Source organism: Manis javanica, chromosome 15 (genome assembly GCF_040802235.1).
Source record: "Manis javanica isolate MJ-LG chromosome 15, MJ_LKY, whole genome shotgun sequence".
NCBI classification, from domain to species: domain Eukaryota; kingdom Metazoa; phylum Chordata; class Mammalia; order Pholidota; family Manidae; genus Manis; species Manis javanica.
The window spans coordinates 58,782,355-58,803,728 of NC_133170.1; the positions used below are offsets into that span (position 1 = coordinate 58,782,355).

The 21,374-nt window shown below is 40.7% G+C and overlaps 1 protein-coding gene across 41 annotated transcripts in view; it reads right to left on the reverse strand.

Moving 5' to 3' along the window:
- The window catches only part of LRRFIP2 (LRR binding FLII interacting protein 2), a 143,919-nt gene that overhangs the window by 12,971 nt on the left and 109,574 nt on the right, over nucleotides 1-21,374 (reverse strand). For 34 of the 41 annotated variants that reach the window (XM_037014026.2, XM_073223653.1, XM_037014024.2 and 31 more), the window contains 5 exons: nucleotides 14,314-14,406; nucleotides 11,979-12,071; nucleotides 4,754-4,855; nucleotides 4,365-4,497; nucleotides 2,820-2,869 (listed from right to left, as the gene is read on the reverse strand). In XM_037014026.2, coding sequence (XP_036869921.2) covers nucleotides 2,820-2,869; nucleotides 4,365-4,497; nucleotides 4,754-4,855; nucleotides 11,979-12,071; nucleotides 14,314-14,406 — 471 coding nt within the window. The remainder of the gene's footprint in view (nucleotides 1-2,819; nucleotides 2,870-4,364; nucleotides 4,498-4,753; nucleotides 4,856-11,978; nucleotides 12,072-14,313; nucleotides 14,407-21,374) is intronic. The other 7 variants (XM_037014034.2, XM_037014032.2, XM_037014027.2 and 4 more) reach the window with 2 other exon arrangements.

Below are 21,374 nucleotides of genomic sequence, written 5' to 3' on the forward strand. Positions count from 1 at the left end.
GGTCAAGGGTGAATTGCATGGTCAGAGTTCCAGGTGACGTCCCCACTGTGTCACCTCCACCATAGGGGTCAGAGGAACCTTGCACCTGGATGAGTTTGCCCCGCCCCAGCAGGGAAGGGTGCACTCTGCACCAGGACTAAGTCTGCGCTGCCGGACACTGCCCTGCCAGCACACAGGGCCCGCCTTTGGGGGGCAGCACTGACCCCATGTGCCCAGCACTTCTGGTCAAGTCCAGCTCACACAGGACACCTTCACACCACTGCCTTCCCTGGGCCTGCAACTCCCCAGGCCAGGGGGCTGCATTCCGGCTAGTGCTACAGGTTTTCCCTGAGCCCCCTGCCCCCTGCCCAGCTGCTCCACTGGGTCGTGCTCCCTCCTTTGCAGCCCGCCTACCACTAAGCCTGAAAATGGCATTCTCTCCGAATTTTCCAGGTCTAATCTCATCTCCTCAGACCATGTCACTACCCCTCGTCACTGCTATCATCCGCTTTCCTCCCTACTTTCACTCCCAACTCGCAGCACAACTCCTGTCTTCATTCTTGTCAATTCCAAGATGCAGCTGAGCAGAGGGCTTCTCCTGCCACTGATGTCTCAGTTTCGGAACAGCTCTGTGAGGACCTTGCCCTCAGCCACTTGCTCTCTGGTCATGTGCCCTGTCCCTCCATTGCTCTGCTTTGTCTGTCTGCTCTCTAACCAGTACTCCCGATCTTTCCAGCTCATTCTCTCCAGACCGCAACTCCAAAATGCCTTCAATTCCATTAATGCCTCTACTCCACTGCTCCCACCTTCTTTCCACTGTGCCTGGCTGGCTACCCTTCAAACCTCCTCCCCCAGTATAATCTCTAGGCTCCTCACGTCATTACCAGCCTGCACACGCTCACCTCCTCTGCCCAAGTGCACTCAGCCTCGTAAAATCGCACTCTGCCCTCTCCATGCCCGCACCTATGCAGCTGAATGTGGGTGGAGGAACGTGCACAGTGAATGCATTCACACAAGCCTCTAACATGCTGTGTGATTCATGGATTATCACATTTATTGTTTATTGCTGGTCTCCTCCCACTGGAAAGTAAGGCCCACTAAGGCAGGGTTTTTTTTCAATCTGATTTGTTCACTGAAATATCCCAAATATCTAGAAATAGTAGAATATCATTCAACATTTGAAGGACTGAACAGGAGTTTCAAAAAAGTTATAACACACAATATGGGAATAGAACAAATCATTCAAGATATTTTCCCAGAATTGAAGGGCAAAAATTCTGAGACTGACGGGGCCCATGCCATGCACGAGAACTCCAAACCATGTCACTATGAACACCAGGGGAGGGAGGGTTCACATACAAAAAGGCACAAAGATGTCTGAAATTCTCAAAAGCATACTGGATGCCACAAGATAATGATGCAATTTCTTAAAAAAAGAAAAGATGAAGGAAAATTCACTGCAGCATTCAAAACAAGAGGGTAAAATGACATTTTCAGGATTCCAAAGTTAAGGAAAACCTACAGCCCACAAATCCCTTTCTCAAGAAATTCTGAGGGATGTACCACACTAAAAGAAAGAATGAAAAAGGAGGAAGGCAAAAATTCCTTTTACAAAAGGAAATCCAAACTTACAAAAGGGAACCCAACCTAAACCACAGGAAGAGGTGACCCCAAACACCAGCAAGTTCCAATGATCAGAGGTGGAACTGAGGCTCCTGCTGCATCTGAGCAGTCGGGGGATTTACTACTGCTGGAGAGTCCGAACCTAAATTAGTAAGAAGTACTAGGAAACAAATGTAAAGAAACCCACACTATGAACTGGAGGGAAGTAACAAGTTGTGAAGGGCACGAAAGACAGTCCTAGCAGCGTCCGGCTGCCTGGGAGCAGGACGTCGGGCGCCCTGAACGGTACCCAGCCTGGAGCTGCACTGCGCCTCTACTAGGAGGAGAGGGGTGCGAGTCCGCGTGGGTGGTAGGACCAGGTGAAAGAAAGCTAACCGCTGCCTTCCACAGAGGGATGTCAGTGGTGCCTAACACAGAACATTCAGGAAGCATGGTGAGCTGTTTATAGATACACGAGGAGTAGCACCCAGGGTGTTAGGAAAGAGTATAAAACCTAAATGTGATTTATTCCCACTAGGATGTTTAAACATTTTAACAGTAAGGTATTAACAAAGGGCCACGTGGTGGAAGCTGCTCAGGCTGAGAGTGGGGGTGGGGAAATTGATAAGGGCCTGGCTATATCTGTTTGAGTTTTTTTAAACCTACCAATAAGAATAAGACCTGTAAAAGAAATATATAACGGGCTTAGGCGACGTCCGGGAAGACTGTGAACCCTGTAGTACTCAGCCAATGAGGAAACAGGGGAGGGACTCGCACATTAGGAGATAAATTATTGGCGCCAAACTCCCCAGGTGTGCCTGCCCACCAAACACCCGATTTTGCAAGACGGTCATTAAAGCCTCGCTCCGCTGTTCTCTTTGTCTCCGTGTCCACTTATTGAATTTGGACCAGTGAGTGTGTTTCTCACAAGGGGTTCAGCTAAAAGGACCACATGGGAATGTCAAGGTATGGGTGGGGGCGGCAGTGTAGGGAATTTCTGTCTTTGTAACAAGCTTTGTAGAATTTTTTGACTCCTTAAATTATGTGTCCTATAAATTTTTTTAAAGAACAGAAAATAACAGGCAAAATATGAGCGATCAGTTTATCCTTTAAATCTTGAGTGCTGATGTTGGAGTAAGTACATGTCTTTCTAGTGTACATTTTAATTTGCTAACAGTTTGCCACATGATTTAGTCAGTTACGGTTAACATCCCCTCCCAGGAGAGAAATGCCTTTACCTGCGACAGTAGCTCTTCCTTTTCTGCAGCAAGTTTTCGTAGCCTCACATCTAAAACAAATGAAAAAGGTTGTAAACTAAATTGTAATGACATAGTATGTAAACAATTAAAAATAATTCCTCAAATTCAAAAAAAGCAAACATCATCTAATAAACAACATACAGCTCTCAATATCAAAAGAGATTAATGGCTTTAATGATGTTAAGGAGTATGTAATCATTCAGCACGTATTTCCCCATAGCTGGTATTTATCGGAGCACTGAACATGTTTGCTCCCAAGGGCAGGGATTTTCCATTAAAGACAAACTGACTAAAAGATCATTTATTTCCTTGTTTCAAAAATTTACAAGTTTTCACAGTAGAGAACTCAAATGCAAACGGTGCTCCCCCAGGCTTCACGGAGCTCTTACCAGGTGATAACAAAATACAGGAAATGCAGGTGGTGGGGGGCTGGCAGGAGCAGAGAGGGGGACTGAGCGGGGCTGGGCAAAGAAACCAGAGGAGCACAGTGCTGAGGAAGAAGGGGCTGACTTTGAGACACGGGCAGGACCACCGGCTCATCCTGGCCTGAGGTGAGGGTTGCATCTTGTAAGCATTAATTAAAATAGGCTCTGAGGGGATACCAGCACATGAGTAAAAGCAGCTGACAACTGAGCCAGCAGCCCCCACAACCAACCGGGAAAGTTCTGGTTTCTTGCAAACAAGCGGAGGAAGCCCTCTGAGCGGCCCATGGCTGCAAACTCAGGCCATTCCCTGGAGCAGCTCTCACTCGCCTAGCTAGCACCTTCTGCTTTAGCAAAGTGCTCCTGGATCACACTTCTGGAGCTCTATGCATTGGGATGTCCTTACTAACTTAAAAGTCTTCCAGCTTCCCTCACTCTTACAGTGTATCCCACTCCTTTATGGAAACTGCACATAAATGAAAAGGAGATAAAAGATAACTTTTTTAATAAATAGAAGTGAGCTGATGACAGACAGTCTGTGCCATTCTTCCTCTAGAGTAGGACTCTTAGTGGAGGCAATGGATGGGCATCTGTGTGGCTTCCTGAGAAAGGGGTCATTCGAGTCCCAAGGGTTAAACTGAAGAGGCTTAGCCTTTAAGAGGCTCTGGGAGTAACACTCCCAATATATCTTCTTGCTAGTCTCTTTCTTGCTTTAAGAAATGCAGATGCAAAAAACTACAGAACCCTGGGATAAGCAGCACAGAAAACCAGATGCTCCAGTTAGAAGAAACGTAAATCATACTCAGGCCCAGCCCACTGGTTCTGTGGCTGGTGGTGCTGGATCATCTCCCGCAGGTTTGTATGAAGTGTTAAGGCAACGTGAATATGCCCACAGCCTCCTCTGGGAGTCTCACAAGGACCAAAGGCTGACTTCCCAAGGTCAAGGATGCCTGCAGTCTACCCAGACTTCTTCTTGGTGAAGACCTAGATAATGCTTGAGACAACTCTTGTGTTATTTTTGTTTTCCAAGACAGGACATGAGCAAGCTAGAAATCTAATAGGACATTAATCCAGGCAACAAACACGGCAATTAGCATCTTACCTAGTGGGCCTTCTCCTGCTGACTCCAAGACCTGAGCAGCTTCCTGAGAGACCACAGTGATGGCTCCAGCCACGGGTTCAAGACTGACATCACCATTGGGGGTGCCATCAGGGATTATGACTAAGCCATGTTTCTGTGGGGCAAAAAAAAGCCACCATCACAAAGGGCGGCCCTCAGAGGCAGCATGCCCTGTGAGAGGTCGTGGGAGAACTTGCTGGCCTGTACAACCTGGCTACGTGGAATGCACAGCGCTGCAGAAGAAACGACTCACGCCTACCAAAGCCAAGTGAAGAATGGACACTGTGTTTGTATTCGGGCTTGGAGAAGTGACAGGCGGGGGGAGGGATTACAAGCAGTGGGGGCCTGAGCACAGGCTGGCGCGCACGTACCTCTCCTGTCCTCCCCGTCTCCTGCAGGCTAGCCAGCGCTTCTCGGAGCGAATCTCGCTCAGTCCTAAGGTAGGCAAGGTGCTCGTTCTGGGTCTCTAGGCCCTGGTTTGAGGGTAACAAGGGAAATAATGCACAGAAGGAGAACCAAGTGAAAGGCAGCAGACAGCACCTAACTCAAGGAAGCCAGGAGGAAGGGCCAAGAGACACAGGCTCGTGGGAAGCATGGAAACAAGCAGTCAGGTCTGGGAGGAAGCACAAAGCTGTAGGAACACACATCTCCAGCAGATTGTTAATAGAAACTGGCTGAGCGTGCATGAAGTCGGCAAAACATGCTCATGACATCAGGCAGGAAAACAGGTCTTTCTTTTGCAGTTGATGAAAAGACAGGAAAAGGAAGATGCAGGCAACCGTAATATAATAAAGTTCTTGCTGCCCTCCTCAGGGCATCTGGTGAACCAGAAAAACAACAAAACGGAACAAAAACTGCATTTCATGTGCAACTAAACAGTTTACTCAAGAATATACTTGATTTTTTTTTAATTACAAAAAGGTACTGGAAGAAAAATAACCAGTATAGTCAAGGCATTTCAATTAAATATTGACTGTAGTGACTGTTCCCCAAGTAGTGTGGCAAAATATTCCTCAAATATCACTTATTTAAAAATGGCAGTCTCCAGAGATTCTCAATGACCTTTTTGTTAATCCAATTAAATACAAATAAGAGTCAGTTGGTTTTCTGATAAACCTTCAAAATGCAAAAAACACAAAACACTGACAAAATAAATACAGCCCACCTACAGAAGGCAGCACAAAGTGGGTTTTGGAACGAGGCTTTTGAATGCCAGCACATGAACTTACCTATGCCTCAGTTTCCTCATCTGAAAACCAGACGGGGTACCAGTACAGCCACCCCATGGCACAGCCTTAAAAGAGTGCTCAGTAAAGGGCACTGCCTGCAGTGTCTAAGTCACAGGGATGCAGGAAAAGCCAGCTGGTGTTTCCATCCCTACTTCCCTGTCACTGCCTGAACCCACAACCGTCAGAGCCGAGGACGGCAATGCAGAAGCAGGAATACACTTCAGTCCTCAGTGACAAATCCAATCTATGTCATAAAATGCCAGACTTCAAAACATACCTCAGGTAAGCAGTCTGTGCAGGAACCTGACCGCTGGGCTGTTTGAAAAAGCCGTTCTCTGCACAGTTGCTCATATATTTAATATTTTCTGCCAGCATTCCCATTAACTCGAGGAGTTTAATAACCACAGGTAACCTTCCCAGTCCTAGTTTACTGGATTTAGAAGTGGGTTTATTTACTGATTGCAGAATAGTTGGGCAGCTTTTGAAATCATTATTATCCAATTCTGAAATAAAACTGGGAATAAGTAAATGGGGATTATAGCCACTACCATTTGTGTAGCTCCAGCTATACGGCAAGCACTGTTACATATACAGACAACTTCACCCGTACATGTTATATTTGTATATGTAATTTCTCCCTTGTATACCCTGTACTTGCTGTATCCACATGTTCACAGATCAGAAAATTGAGGGTCAGAGTATCATTTTTTTTTTTTTTTTTGCTCAAAGTTACCTAAGTGGCAAAGCCAGAAAAATCAATACAGGTTTTTGCGGTTCCAAAACCCTTGCACATTTTTCTATATTGCACTTTTCTATATCACAGCCCCATGAAGGCCACAGTTATGTTTCCTTATTGTCATCCTAGATGCTGCTGGAAAAGTAATCCACAGGACAAGCCCTATTCCCTGTTTACCCAAAGTACAACATGCATGACTACCTCCTTTCAACATTTACATTCACACCACAGGATGTGTCTCAAGCCCGCCTATGAACTAATCACTGGAGTTTCTAGCATCTAAGGCATTTATCCTAACACTTCAAGCTGATATTAACCCTCTATTATGTTAACAACAAATGTAACATTAGGAAAACAGCAAAACCACTGTCTATTAGCAGTTACATCTCTGCTGAGTTAGATAGTTTTGGTTGTCTGCATGCACAGTGAGGCCATGCATCAATCACCACACCTCCTGGGTCAGTGATTGCTGTCAAAGCATGCTCTATAAACAACACTCCACACACACAATCACTTAGGAACAGACCAATTTGAAAGTAAGTACCAAATGCTACTAGTTGCCATTTGCTCCTCTTCCACATCTTACAGCAGTAGGCTTTATCTTTACTCTGGACTTCCTGACTTCATCTTCCCACAGCCATGGTGGAAGAATAAAATACATCCCCTGAGTCCTCCTATTTCACCACGGAGTTTGGAGACCACGGAAATGCCTTCTAACTGGGCCAAATGTATTCACACTGGATCTGAAATCCTCCATATTGCCTGACCATAAAACCACTACCCTGAGTTTGTGTTCAATAATAGTTCCTACAAGGATCTTTGTTATTAAGGGTTAAAAGTACATGCTTGTGAAAATATAAGTAATTTTTTAACCTGACCTAACCTCAACTTCTGGAGTCAAGAAACCTGAAAGATGGATTTAACAGGTTGAATGTTTGGGCAACAGCTTAATTCTCCATCTAATCATACAGGGGCACAAACATATGTGTCAGAATGGGTGTGAGTCCTCTGCTGGGCTGTGTGGATATACAAGTCCTTTGTATGGGACTACCTTGGGGCTAGAGGCATGACCACTAGGATCGATGAAGGAAGAACTAAACAAAGCTGAACTTTAAATTGAGAATAACAGCCATGTTCCTTCATTAAGTTGCTAATTTTGAATCTTGAAAATGAAACTAGAGATGTGTAATGTATTAGGTAGTCACTGTACTGAAAATGTCTCTTTTAAACCTTACACACATTAGGATGGCTGCTATCAAACAAGTGTTGGTAAGGGTGTAGAGAGACTGGAACCCTTATGAGTGCTGGTGGGGATGCAGCTGCTGTGGAACACGATATGATGGTTCCTCAAAAAATGACAGAGAATTGCCATATAATGCAGCAGTTCCGCTCCTGGGTATATACCCAGAGAAATTAAAGAGGGTCACAGAGAGGTAGCTGCAGACTATGTTCATAGCAGCATTACTCACAATAGCCAAAAGGTGGGAGCAACCCAAGTGTCCACCAACAGAGTGGATAAGCAAAATGTGGTCTATCCATACAATGGAGCATTATTCAGTCTTAAAAAGGGAGGACATTCTGGCATCTGTTACTATAAGGATGAACCTTGAGGACCTTGGGCTGAGTAAAATATAAGCCAGTCACAAAAAGACAAATCCAGTGATACCACTTATATGAGATATCTAGAGGAGTCAAATTCATAAAGAGAAGAAATAGAAGGGTAGGTGCCAGAGGCCAGCGGAAGGCAGAACTGGAAGTTGGTGTTTGATGGGACAGAGTTCTGGTTCTGCAAGGTGAAGCAAGTTCTGTGGATGGATGGTGCAATGGTAATCCAACTGTGTGACTGCATTTAATACCCACAAACTCTACCCTTAAAAATGGTTAAAATGTGGTAAAAATACTTGTATTTTACCACAATAAAAAAAAAACAAATAGTCAAAGGAGGAACAAATATCAATACATACAAATACCAACTTGGCTAGATTCTCAAGGGAATTATGCTGCACGAACAAATGTAGTATTAAAAGGTTTTATACTACTAAACCAAACCAGGAAGGTAAAAGACCTATACCCTGAAAACTGTAAGATATGCATGAGAGAAATTAAAGAAGACACCAATAAATGGAAATACATCCCATGCTTGTGGATAACAAGAATTAATATTATCAAATGGCCATCCTGCCTAAAGCAATCTACAGATTCAATGAAATCCCTATCAGAATACCAATAGCATTCTTCAACGTGCTAGAACAAATAGTCCTAAAATTTATATGGAACCACAAAAGATGCCAAATAGCCAAAGCAATCCTGAGAAGGAAGAATAAAGCTGGGGGAATTATGCTCCCCAACTTCAAGCTCTCCTACAAAGCCACAGTAATCAAGACAATTTGGTACTGGCACAAGAACAGACCCACAGATCAATGGAACACAATAGAGAACCCAGATATAAACCCAAGCATATATGGTCAATTAATATATGAGAAAGGAGCCATGGATATACAATGGGGAAATGACAGCCTCTTCAACAGCTGGAGTTCGCAAAACTGGACAGCTACATGCAAGAGAATGAAACTGGATTATTGTCTAACTCCATATACAAAAGTAAACTTGAAATGGATCAAAGACCTGAATATAAGTCATGAAATTATAAAACTCTTAGAAGAAAACATACCCAAAACTCTCTTTAATATAAACATGAGCAACTTTTTCCTGCACACATCTCCTCAGGAAAGTGAAACAAAAGCAAAAATGAACAAATGGGACTACATCAAACTAAAAAGCTTCTGGACAGCAAAGGACACCACCAGCAGAACAAAAAGATGTCCTACAGTATGGGAGAATATATTCACAAATGACATATCCGACAAGGGGTTAACATACAAAATAGATAAAGAACTCACATGCCTCAACACCCAAAAAGCAAATAATCTGATAAAAAATGGGTATAGAACCTGAACAGACACTTCTCCAAAGAAGAAATTCAGATGACCAACAGGCACATGAAAAGATACTCCACATCGCTAATTATCAGGGAAATGAAAATTAAAACCACAATGAGGTATCTCCTCACACCAGTTAAGATGGCCAATATTGAAAATTCTAGAACAACAAATGATGGCAAGGATGTGGAGAAAGGGGAACCCTCCTACACTGTTGGTGGGACAGTAAAGTAGTTCAACCATTGTAGAAAGTAATATGGAGGTTCCTCAAAAAACTAAAAATAGAAATACCATTTGACACGGGAATTCCACTCCTAGGAATTACCCAAAGAAAACAAGTTCTCAGATTCAAAAAGACATATGCACCCCTATGTCTATTGCAGAACTATTTACAATAGCCAAGATACGGAAGCAGCCTAAGTGTCCATCAGTACATGAATGGATAAAGATGTGGTACATACACACAATGGAATACTATTCAGCCATAATAATAAAACAAATCCTACCATTTGCAACAACACGGATGGAGCTAGAGGGTATTTGCTCAGTAAAATAAGTCAGGCGGAGAAAGACAAGTACCAAATGATTGCCCTTACTTGTGGAGTGTAACAACGAAGCAAAACTGAAGAAACAAAACAGCAGCAGAGTCACAGACTCCAAGAAGGGACTAGTGGTTACCAGAGGGAAAGGGTCAGGGAGGGTGGGTGGGAAGGGAGGGAGAAGGGGATTGAGGGGTATTATGATTGGCACACATGGTGTGGGGAGGTGTCATGGGGAAGACAGTGTAGCACAGAGAAGTAGTGAGTCTGTGGCATCCTACTACACTGATGGAAGTGACTGCAATGGGGTGTGGTGGGGACTTGATAATATGGGTGAATGCACTAACCTCAGCGTTTTTCATGTGAAATATTCATAAAAGTGTATATCAATGATACCTTAATTTTTTAAAAAGGCTTTATACTACATGATTCCATTCATAAAACACTCTTAAAATGGCAAAATTATAGAAAAGAGGATGGGTTAGCGGCTGCGGAGGTTGGGACGGGGTAGGGGAGGGAGTAGATATGGCTATAAAAGCTCAACAGGAGAGCTTCCTTGCAGTGATTACAACCTTCTGTATCTTCCTGTATGAAGATCAGTGCCCAGCTGTGATACTGTGCTGTAGTTTTGCAAGATGTTTCACTTGGGAAAATTGGATGAAGGGCATACAGGATCTTTTTTTATTATTTCTTGCAACTGCATGTCAATCTATAATTACCTCAAAAAATTATTTTAATTTAAAAAGCAACAAAGGAACACATTATTAAATACCACACAGAAAGAAGATACCCACTTCTTCATTCAAAAATACAAAGAAAATTAAAAAGTCCATTTATATCTTAACCATCAGACACCTTTTTGGTAGAAAAAAATTTTGTTTCATTTTAAATAGCTATTTTATTGGACTGAGATATTTGGGGTTTTCCTATGGCTGGTGCACAGGAAAATGATACTTGAAAATACTAAGATAAACATATAAACAGAAATCACAGACCTGCAGAACTGTACTAAAGAAAATTATGTAAGGTCCTAACAGAAGTCCATTCTAGACAGTGATGAGAACTTTACAAATTACCAACTTTGTGTTATACATTTTTTCACATCTCATTTTAAATTCCCCAAGTAAAAATTTAGTTGAAATCAGTTAGCTCATAATTGCAGTTTCAAAACTCTTAACAAGAGTTGTGAATTTATACTCCAGAGGCTCTGCTAGTTTTGTGTGGTATTTTTAAAAACTCAGTATTTAAATATCAGAGACTCTAAAGGGTAGCTTTATTTCTGTTTTGTTTCCCTGTGTGTATTAATGAGAAGATGGGTCCTTGGGGGTTGAAAAGAACTAGATACTAGAACCTCCACCAATGGAGGGAAGGATCCAGAAGGTTCCACACGGTATCTGTTTGCTACCACACCTACCCTTGAACAGAACAAGGGTCTGGCTGTGTCTTCAAGCCCTGGCAGTGAGGACTGTGGGGCCCCTACTGCAGAACACAAGCTGCTGCTGAGATGGCTCTGCCAGGCAAGGTGACTTGGGAGAGCCTAGTGGGTATTTTCTCAGTCTCCTGTGTACTTGGCATCTACCTGAAGGGCTTAGCAAAAAAGCACTGGAGACTTTTTCCTTAACTGGGCCCTGCTCTGGGGAGTTCCAGGGTTATAATTAGAGATGGCATCACAATTTGGCAACACTGCCAAATCTTACATTCCTATCCCTTTCTGCAACTACACTGATTGTAATCTCTTCCTATCTTATTCACCAAGGATCTAGGGGATGCTAGGAACTTTCCCCACCCCGACCCCCTATCCTTTTGCTTCTTACCCAAATTTTTGCAATGTAAGGATATTAAGTTACCCACAAGTTTGAATTAACTGCCTGTGGCTGCTTCTGGATAAGAATCCTAGGGAAATAAAGAACTTCCTCAAAAAGTTCCTACTTACAGGTTTCACAAGCCCAGATACAGCTAGAAAGAAGAGTTCTTTCCAGGCATAGCATCTGGTTTTTCCCATGGAGGTTTCTTTCTGACTTCTGCTTATTCATATTTCTGGATAAATACTCAAAAATAATAAAAAAGACAGATTTCGAGGCATCACTAAGTTCAATTACATTGGTCTATTCCTCATTGATGAGCTTCAGAACAAAGCCCAATTTCATCCATACCCTAATGTGTTTATCTTTCCAAAGAAGTGTCTCCTGGAGGTCAAACACCTCTTTTGTCATGGTGTCTACTTTCTGCTGCATACGCTGATTCTCCTGCAGAGAAAGAGGGGACAAGAGGTAATAAAAGAGCAGAAAGAAAAAAAGGAGGGGCTTAGAGGGAAGAAAACAGAACAAAAATAAAGCAGATAAACTCAACAGAAGGGCAAAGTCTGTGATGAACAGGAGAAGCAGGAGTTCCTTGCTAACAGGAAAGATGACATTCAGTGTCTTGGTGACATAACCCCCACTGGCCCACCCCTGTAAAGGTCAACAGGGAGCAGGAACAGCTGTCCCGACCGCTGGCCAGCGAGGCCCCTGTGTGCATGCAGCTCCCTGTGTGCACTCTTCCTTTGATGGTTGCCTTTTCCAAACATGGAACAATTTTCATTTCTGGAAATGGAAATTTCATTTGCTTATGAACAAATGATACTTATCATGGAGAACAAGCAGTTTTGAACTTTATCTTTTAAGCAGAACTAAAAGAAAACATGAGGGACATAGCTTAAGCACTTTGAATTTCTGTTAGCAGAATCTATGACAGCAAGATCACCATGAATGATGAACACACAGTCACATCAGCTTTTGGGAAAACTACAATTTAACATTTTGTGATTCTTCAACAACTTCTGATTAGGCAGCGATACTCAATTTATACCTCATATTTAACAGGCTTTCTTTTAAGCATTATTGGTACATTATCATCTCCTACTTTCCCTATTCATACATTTCTCACCACATGATTCTCAATTCTAAAGACTTTCAAAAAGCATTATTTTGTTATAGTCAAGGTTTTTCAGTTACACATAAACAAGGATATTAACATCAAAAAGATGTTCATTTTAAACAAAAAAAAAAACACCTAAAACTTGGGTTTTTAGAGTTTGTATACCCAGCACCTTGGGCTTTTAAAGAAATCAGTGACAAATTACAGCAATCAAGCATTACAATTCCTCTTAAACATAATCATCAAATTAAAAAATAGAACATTTGCCAATTCTAACTTAAGCTACTGAATGAGGAGCAGCTCCCAACGAGTTTCATTATTCTTTTGAAATCATAAAGGGGGAAAGGTACATATCTTAATTGTACTTTTAAAAGAAATAAAAAGTGGCTAGCATAGGGACACACAAAAACACAAAAGGACAAAAAGGGAGAGGGATTCACATTATTTTTAAATACCAGAAGGAAACAAATTTGGATAATACACTTCTTGCCATATGTGAAAAAACTTAGACAACTGATTTCATGTGTAATTTGGTATTTTCAAAGGGCTATCTGTGTCTGCATTTACAACTTCAAACTGTATCTGCTTTCAGCAGGCTGTTTATTCTCAAGAATGAAGAAAAGTACATAAACTCACAAATAGAAAAACAGTCATTTCTTTTCCTCTATTAAATGGATTTAGTCATTTACAGAGAGATTAAGTGAGGCAGTCCTTGGGGAAAGAGAAAAAGAGGAAGGGCAAAGGTGAACTGGGGGTCTGAGCGTCCACGGACATGGACGAGCCCAGGTGGCCCAGGGCGGCACCCCCCACCCTACCCAGATCAAGAGCTGGCCTTCCTGGTGCACTACATGTCATCACACTGAGTCACCACTGGGCCTCCTAGATGGCGGCACCCAGGCAGGGGTCAGGAGTCCTTCCCAACAAACTTAGTTCCATACCTTTAAAAAATGACAACCTCCAGAGGAAAAACTGCATTTAAAGAAACACACACATGCACATGAGGTAGTGACCACAGAAAGGTGACCTGTGCGTTCCCAGGTCTTGGGGGACCACACTCTTCCCCTGCCTGAGGTGCTGCCAACACTGCAGCTCTCCAGCTCCTCCACCAGCCAAACCTGAACCTCAGCCCCAGCCAAGCTTTGCCACTGTGGCTATAAGGTATCTGGATGGTTTCTTTAGCCACCTCAGAAATGGATTTGCCTGAGTGACTATCAGACATCTTACTCCCCAAGAACCAAGTCCCAAAAGACAGTATCCACTACATTGCAGAGAACACTAGTCCTCTGTAATTCTTCCTTTTGCCTATTTCCTAAGATAGCTTTAGGAGAAAATGTGCTTAGGAATAAAAGACAATTGCAAAAGCTTCTCCTAGTAAAAGAACTACTTACAGGGTCCATAGTATGAATTTTTAAAGCCTGCCTTTGTGTTCATGTGTGTAAAATTTTAGGGCACAATCAGACATGGAGGGACAAGAGAACTCTGGCACTTTGGCCCCGACCCCCACAGTACACCCAGCCTCATCCCAGTCAGTGCATTTTTCAAGGTTAGGTGTCGCACACCAGCTGCACTTACCTCTATGAGCTCATCTCTTTGTCGAAGGCCTTCTTTCAGCTCATCCATCTTGTGCTGCAGCACACTGCACATGTGCTTCTGCCTTTCCAATTCCTGTCATTAGCAAATGAAACAATGACAAGCCGGAACATCTACAGTATAATACTGCAGAGGTCAAGTGTGACCTCCAGAAACATGCCTTGACTGCCAACGCACAGTAATTTACAGAAATTCTGCAGCTATGGAAAGGTTCAGAAATTTAAGATTTCTCGTCTTCATAAGATTTTATATCTAGACAACTCAAACTAATTAATGGCAAAACTACTAGGAACAACAAAATCACTTAGTGAAGCATAGTTATAAAGTTAACATGCAAAATTCAGTAATCTTCATAGGTAGAAACAAAATTTAGGCAGAAGGTATAATAAATTCAATATCAAAAAATAAAATTTAAAAACACATACAAGTAAACTTATTAAGATATATCCAAAATCTCTATGAAGAAAATTATATAACATATTCCTGGAAGACATAGAAATAAGACTACATAAATGGAAAGGCATACCATCTTTTTGGGTAAAAAAGACTCAATATCATAAAAGTGTCAGTTCTCCCCCAAATTAATCTATATACATTTAATGCAGTCCAAACAAAAATACCATGATTTCTCATCACAAGAGCAGTTGATTATAATGGTAAAACATATCATAAGGCCCCTATATAATTAAAACAATGTTGTAATGGTTCATGAATACAGACCAATGAAGCAGAACAGAAAATCCTGAAATGGTCCAATTATGCATACAGATATATGAAATAAGAACAAAAGAAAAAGAGCATCTCAAGTCAATGAAGAAAGATAAGACTTTTATATTAGTGATGTTGGGACAACTGGCTATCCATATGGAATAAGAACCCCAGAGCTACATACCCTGTACACCACGACAAATTCAAATGGAGCTTAAGTGTACAGAAAGGAGAGAGGGAAGGAGGGAGGAAGGAAAGAGTTACAAAAGAAAAGATGAGTGAATTTCTAAAACTCAGGAATGGGAAAATGTTACTAAAAAATGACTCAAACTCCACAAGCAAGAAGGGGAAAGGGGTATTAAATCCGACTACATAAAAATAAAAAACTTTTGAATGGAAAGGACACCCGAAGTGAAGTAAGAAGACAAATAACAAACTGAAAAACTAAAATTTACAACTTATATCAGAGACAAAAGGTTACTGTCTATCCATATAGAGAGCCTCTAAAATTAGAAAGGAAAAAAACCACTACTATATAGAAACACAGACTAAAAAATGGATAGTTCACAGAAAAAGAAATAAAAACCACTCTGAATATGAACAGACAATCATACTAAGAGAAATACAAATTAAAACTGCACTTCATACCAAAACATTAGTAAAACCCCAAAACTTGATAACATATTTAGGAAAGTACTGTGGGGAAGGAAACAGGCCCTCTCATACATTTTGGTGTGAATGCAAAATGGTATAAACCCTTCAAAGAGGAATTCGGCAGGTCTAGCAGAATTTCCCTAGCTTTCTACCAAGCAAACCCACTTTTATGACTCCCATGACAGGCAATCATGCAAAAGGCCCATGCAGTATACGTTATTTTTGCAGGACTATCTCTACACCAAAAGACAGCAAAGAACTGGAAAGCCCGTAAGTAGGTTGCTGGTGGAATAAGCTGCAGTGTACCCACACAATGGAATAACTATCCAGTGAAACACATGGAATGAGGAAGCTCTCTATACACTACACTCATAGAGAAGTACTTACAGCATGCTACAATTTTCTAGTAAAGTAGGGTACACACATATGTATTTGTATATGTATTTTTTTGAATGGAAAAATATATATAATCTTCTTAGACTAAAAAATGGAAGGATCAACCACTTACTTAAAAAATTCCCTTAAGGAAGGAGGAAACAAATGAAGAGACAGGGGAAGAAGACTGACTCCTCTGAATATATTTTCCTTGTTAATCTGACTTCAGACTACGTAAATATTTTATGTAATTATAAGACAAAATTAAGTTTATAAAAAGTAACTCCTGGTGGAAGTAACCCAAGTGTTCAACAACAGATGAATGCATAAACAAAATGTGGTAAATACACACAGTGTAATATTATTCAGGAAGGAAATCCTGTGACCTGCTACAGCATGGATGAACCTTGAGGGCATTACGGTACGTGACACAAGCCAGTCACAAAGGGACAAATATTCTTTGATTGCACTTACACAGAGTAGGCAAACTCACAGAGACAGAGTAGCATGGTGGCTGCCAGGAGTGGGAAGCTGTTCAGAGTTTCAGTTTTGCAATACAAAAATGTTCTGGAGGTCCACTGCATAACAATGTGAATGAACCCTGAGCGGTACACTCTAAGATAGTTACAATGATAAATTTTATGTTTTTACCACAATTTAAAATAACTTTTAAATAAAAATTTACAAAACAATTCTTACACATTGAGAGTAAATGCAGTGAACCTAACTATATATCCAATTAGTAGCATAAAGCACAGAGAGAGTAACTTCTAGAAACAATGGTTGGACTATACAACCTAGCAGCAAAATAACAAACAAAAAGAACAAAATGACAAACTTATAACTACTTTCAGTAATTACATGGGTGGTGGTAATGTTGGTATTGCTATTCTGGGTACTATGGGATAAAGCAATGGGAACAGAAGAGAACATAATTACTACCATCCCCAGTGGCTTTGCGAACTGGGGATGGTCATGTGGGAAAAAGGAGATACTCATGTAAGACAGAGGTTCAGAAAAATCCCTGGAGGCCTGACTACAAACTACAGCTTATCAACATAAACTTCTAATATATTTTCCCTTTAAAAACAAAAAATACCCCCCACACGTATTTCCTGGACAGATCCCCTAAAAAAGCCTGGTGGCAAGGGCACCCTAGGACTCACACCGGGGCCCCACGGACAGCCAGCTGATTCCAGGTCTGAAGCAGGAAACAGGCCGGATGAGCCTGAAATTCTGTCTCCTGTGGCAGGCAGCAAAGCAACTATTAGAAACACTTCAACTCATTTCAAAATGACATGGGAGTCAACCTCAAGAGGTTCACATTAAAGTTTTGACAATCTGAAACTCAACAATAAAAGCTACAATAGGTTGAATCATGAAATGCTTGATTCTTGACTTCATAAAAAACCAAATAATTGATCATTATGAGGATATGCTAAACAAATCTTTATTTCTGAAAACTTGTCAGTAAAGGAAAAGAATCAAGCCTTTATCTCACCTTCCCTATGTGAACTGTCTCTTCTGAGTAATGAGATGAGGGGATGTTTCTGTTTAAAGATGGACTTTCTCAAACAAATAAAGCATAGGAAAGAAAAGGCAACCCATGGGATGGGAGAAAATATTTGCAAATCATGTGTTTGATAAAGGACTTGTACCTAGACTACAGAAACTCTTACATCTCAATAATAATAAAAAAAAATTTTTAATGGGCAATGGATCTGAATAGGTATTTCTCCAAGGGAAATATACAGTCAATAAGCACACAAAAATACTCTTGAAATCATCAGGAAAATGCAAATCAAAACCACACCTGCTAGAATGACTACCAAAAGGTCAGACAACAAGTGTTGCTGAAGCTGTGGAGAAATCGGAACTTGCATGCACTGCTGGTGGGAATGCGACATGGTGCAGCTGCTTTGGAAACAGTCTGGCATTCTTCACATGCTTAAACAGAGTTGCTATATGAGCCAGCCACTCCACTCCTAAGTATATACTTAAGATGTCCATGCAAACACTTGTACACAGATGTTCACAGCAGCAATATTCATCATAGACAAGTGGGAAAAAAACAAATGTCCATCAAGGCACAAATGGATAAACAAAATGAGGTATATCCATACACTGGAATATAATTTGACTATAAAAAGGAATGAAGTGCTGACAAATGCTACAACATGGATGAACCTGGAAAATATTAAGCTGAAGGAAAGAAGCCAACCACAAAGACCATATATCATATGACTCCATTAAAATGAAACTCTAGAATAGGGAAATCAATGGAGACAGAAAGTAGGTTAGTGGTTATTTAGAGCTGAGGGCAGGGGGGAGATAGGGAGATGACAGCTAAAAGGTATAGAGTTTCTTTTTGACATAATGGAGAATATTCTAAAATTGACTATGTGATGGCTGCACGTATCTGTGAATTTACAAAAAAAACACCAAATTGTATACTTTAAACAGATGTGCCATATGGTATTTGAATTATACCTCAATAAAGCTGTTTAAAAATAAGAAAAGAAAATAAAGCAACGATAAAATTAAAAACTACCCCATTTTGCAACCCAAATCAATTACTGGATCTAATATCCACTGCAGATCACAGAGAGGCGGCCTGGCATCTGGGCCTCCTGAAGCAAGGGAACCTATGAAGTAGACTTGCCCGAAATACTAAACTCATATCTGATTAAGCCTCTACATCTTACTACCTATTTACAGAGAAAAAAGGAGCACATTAGGGACACCACGGGGATGAAATGGCAAAACGCCCAGGACTACCACAAAGTGTTAAGACAAGCACCATAGTTTCTTCAACATATAGTGTAAGGGAAAAAAGAGAGATGAAAGGAAGCCCATAAATAAAAAGAGACTTAACAGACATGGCAAGTAATTCCGAGACAATGACAATTTTAACAATGACCAGATATGTAGTATGAAGGAATGATTCTTTTGCCAATGTGAAATGGTCTTGTGGTTATGTTTAAAAGAGAGAAAGACTTCATGTCACTAAAGAAAGCCATACTTCAACTCATATTAAAATATAAGACACCAAAGACTTCCTTCAAACAATGAGTGGGGAAATGGACAGAGCAAAACTGACGTGAGCTGATGGCTGCTGCGATAGGCCATGGGTTTAGGAGAGGTTATTTTACTCCTCTGGTTTTATTTTCTGTATGTTTAAAATCTGTAATAAACTTTAAATAAAAATCTCATATAAGCTAAAAAAAGAATTTCCTACTAAAATGAAAAGCTTTTAAGGAAAGAATAAAATACCTGAGACATTCTTAATCATGCATTCTGCCACCAAATCACACTCTTCGGTGGGTCATCCAACATGAAAATACCCAGAGGCCTTTTATCCACCTACCTAAATACAGGTCTTCTTATTCTTTTTAAAAAACAGACATTTTGGATTCCCAGCAAATGTAAATGTAAGATGTAGTGATTGTAATTCCAGCAAGTGCACTAAAGACATTTTGAAAACTGTATTACTGTCATCACTGTAATTGAATGGTCTCTCCACCCTTGCCATCTGCTGCCCTGATGGAACATAACAGAGTGGCTGACCCCTTTGTGTGTCTGGGAACATGAACATCCAACTGCATGAGGCAATATCTGTTCAGGAGAAGAGAGCTCAGGGTAACCTACAGAGAGGCACTGTCACAAAACCTCCACATCACAGTACCTGAAGCAGATTTACAGGTCATTTAAACAGGTTACAGATTTTTCAAATTTGAAAAGCACAAGATTTTTTCAAATCTCAAAATTAAAAACTACTATGTACAAAAATAAAGAATAAAAACTATGTACACTAAGACATCTATCTTAGGAAATAAAAGGGAAAAATTAAGTTGCTTAAAATAGTTAATCATAGATTTCTTCTTTTTTTAATTTTGAAAATGTTCAAGGACATTTGAGAAGATGGAAAAATAAGAACTCATTTTAGTACTGACCATTAAAGACTTAGCATCAGATTTTCTTCTAATCATCTAGAAGCAAAGAGCCAGAAATAGATATTATAAATGCATGGGAAGGCAGAAAATGAGCCCAGAGAGTCTAGGTGAAGTGTGACAGCTCAGGATCTCCAAAACTGGTGCACCTGGAACAGAAAGAATCAACAAAGGAAACCACCTACTGCCACCAAATCACATTCTTCATTGGGTCATCCAACATGAAAATACCCAGAGGCCTTTTTTCCACCTACCTAGACACAAGTCTTCTTGTTCTAACTTTTTAAAAAACAGACATCTTAGATTCCCAGCAAGTCTGGGTAGAAAGTACCAAGTTCCCATATAACCCCTGCCCCACACACAGCCTCCCCACTATCAACATCCCATACTGGGATGGAGCGTTCATTACAATCAGTGAACCTACCCTGACCCATCAGATCACCCAGAGTCCACAGTTTACAGTAGGGTTCCTCTTGCTTGGTGTGGTACATTCTGTGGGATTTAACAAATGTACAAGCTATCTACCACTACAGTATGATACAGATCAGCGTCTTTGCCCTAAAAATCCACTGCGCTCAGCCGGCTCATCTCTTCTTCTCCTAAACCCTTGGCAAACCCGTCCTAACTCCTTTTAAACATGACCAAAATGGACTGGACTGAGCATTTGCAGTCCTCAAGGAAATTTCTATAGACTCCACAGTATAATGTTGGTCTCCTAGAGGTTACATTAACAGCTTCTCTCCCTTTAGTATGTATAAATTCAGACTGTTGTTTCTAATAATTCACCGATGCACATTTCCTAAATTATTTTCTGTGTTTTATTTTTGCAATGTAGTGACAACTCATTTTCCAGTGGTATTATCCATTGGTCCTCTACCTGGACTGATATAAACACTTTTAATAAGTCCATGTCCAGTAAGCTTCTAAGAGAATCCAATTCGCTTCCTGCAATTGTCAAAGGGCAAATCCAGACCTTCAGCGGTGGCTTTTATTTTCCATCTGCACATTTTAACAATATAGTTTATAAACATCTAGAGAAAAAGGCAATTTCTGACCCACACCTCCACAGTACTCTTTAAATAACTGTTAAAACTTCTCTCCAATCACTCAGAAAACAGGTTCTCTTGAAAAAGAAAGGAAAGAAAAAATGAGCCATCCCATTAAAAGTCTTCAGAGCTTTGTGGAGTTTCAGCTGGTTAAAACAGAAGAAATAAGTAATTCATGGTAATTTTCCCTATTAAGTGATAGAAAATAAAGATAAAACTTAAGAAAATAAAATAAATCTTATAAAAATTAAAAGAGGGAAATATTTCAGGACCTGATATCTTACACTGTCAATTTCCTTGGACCAATCAG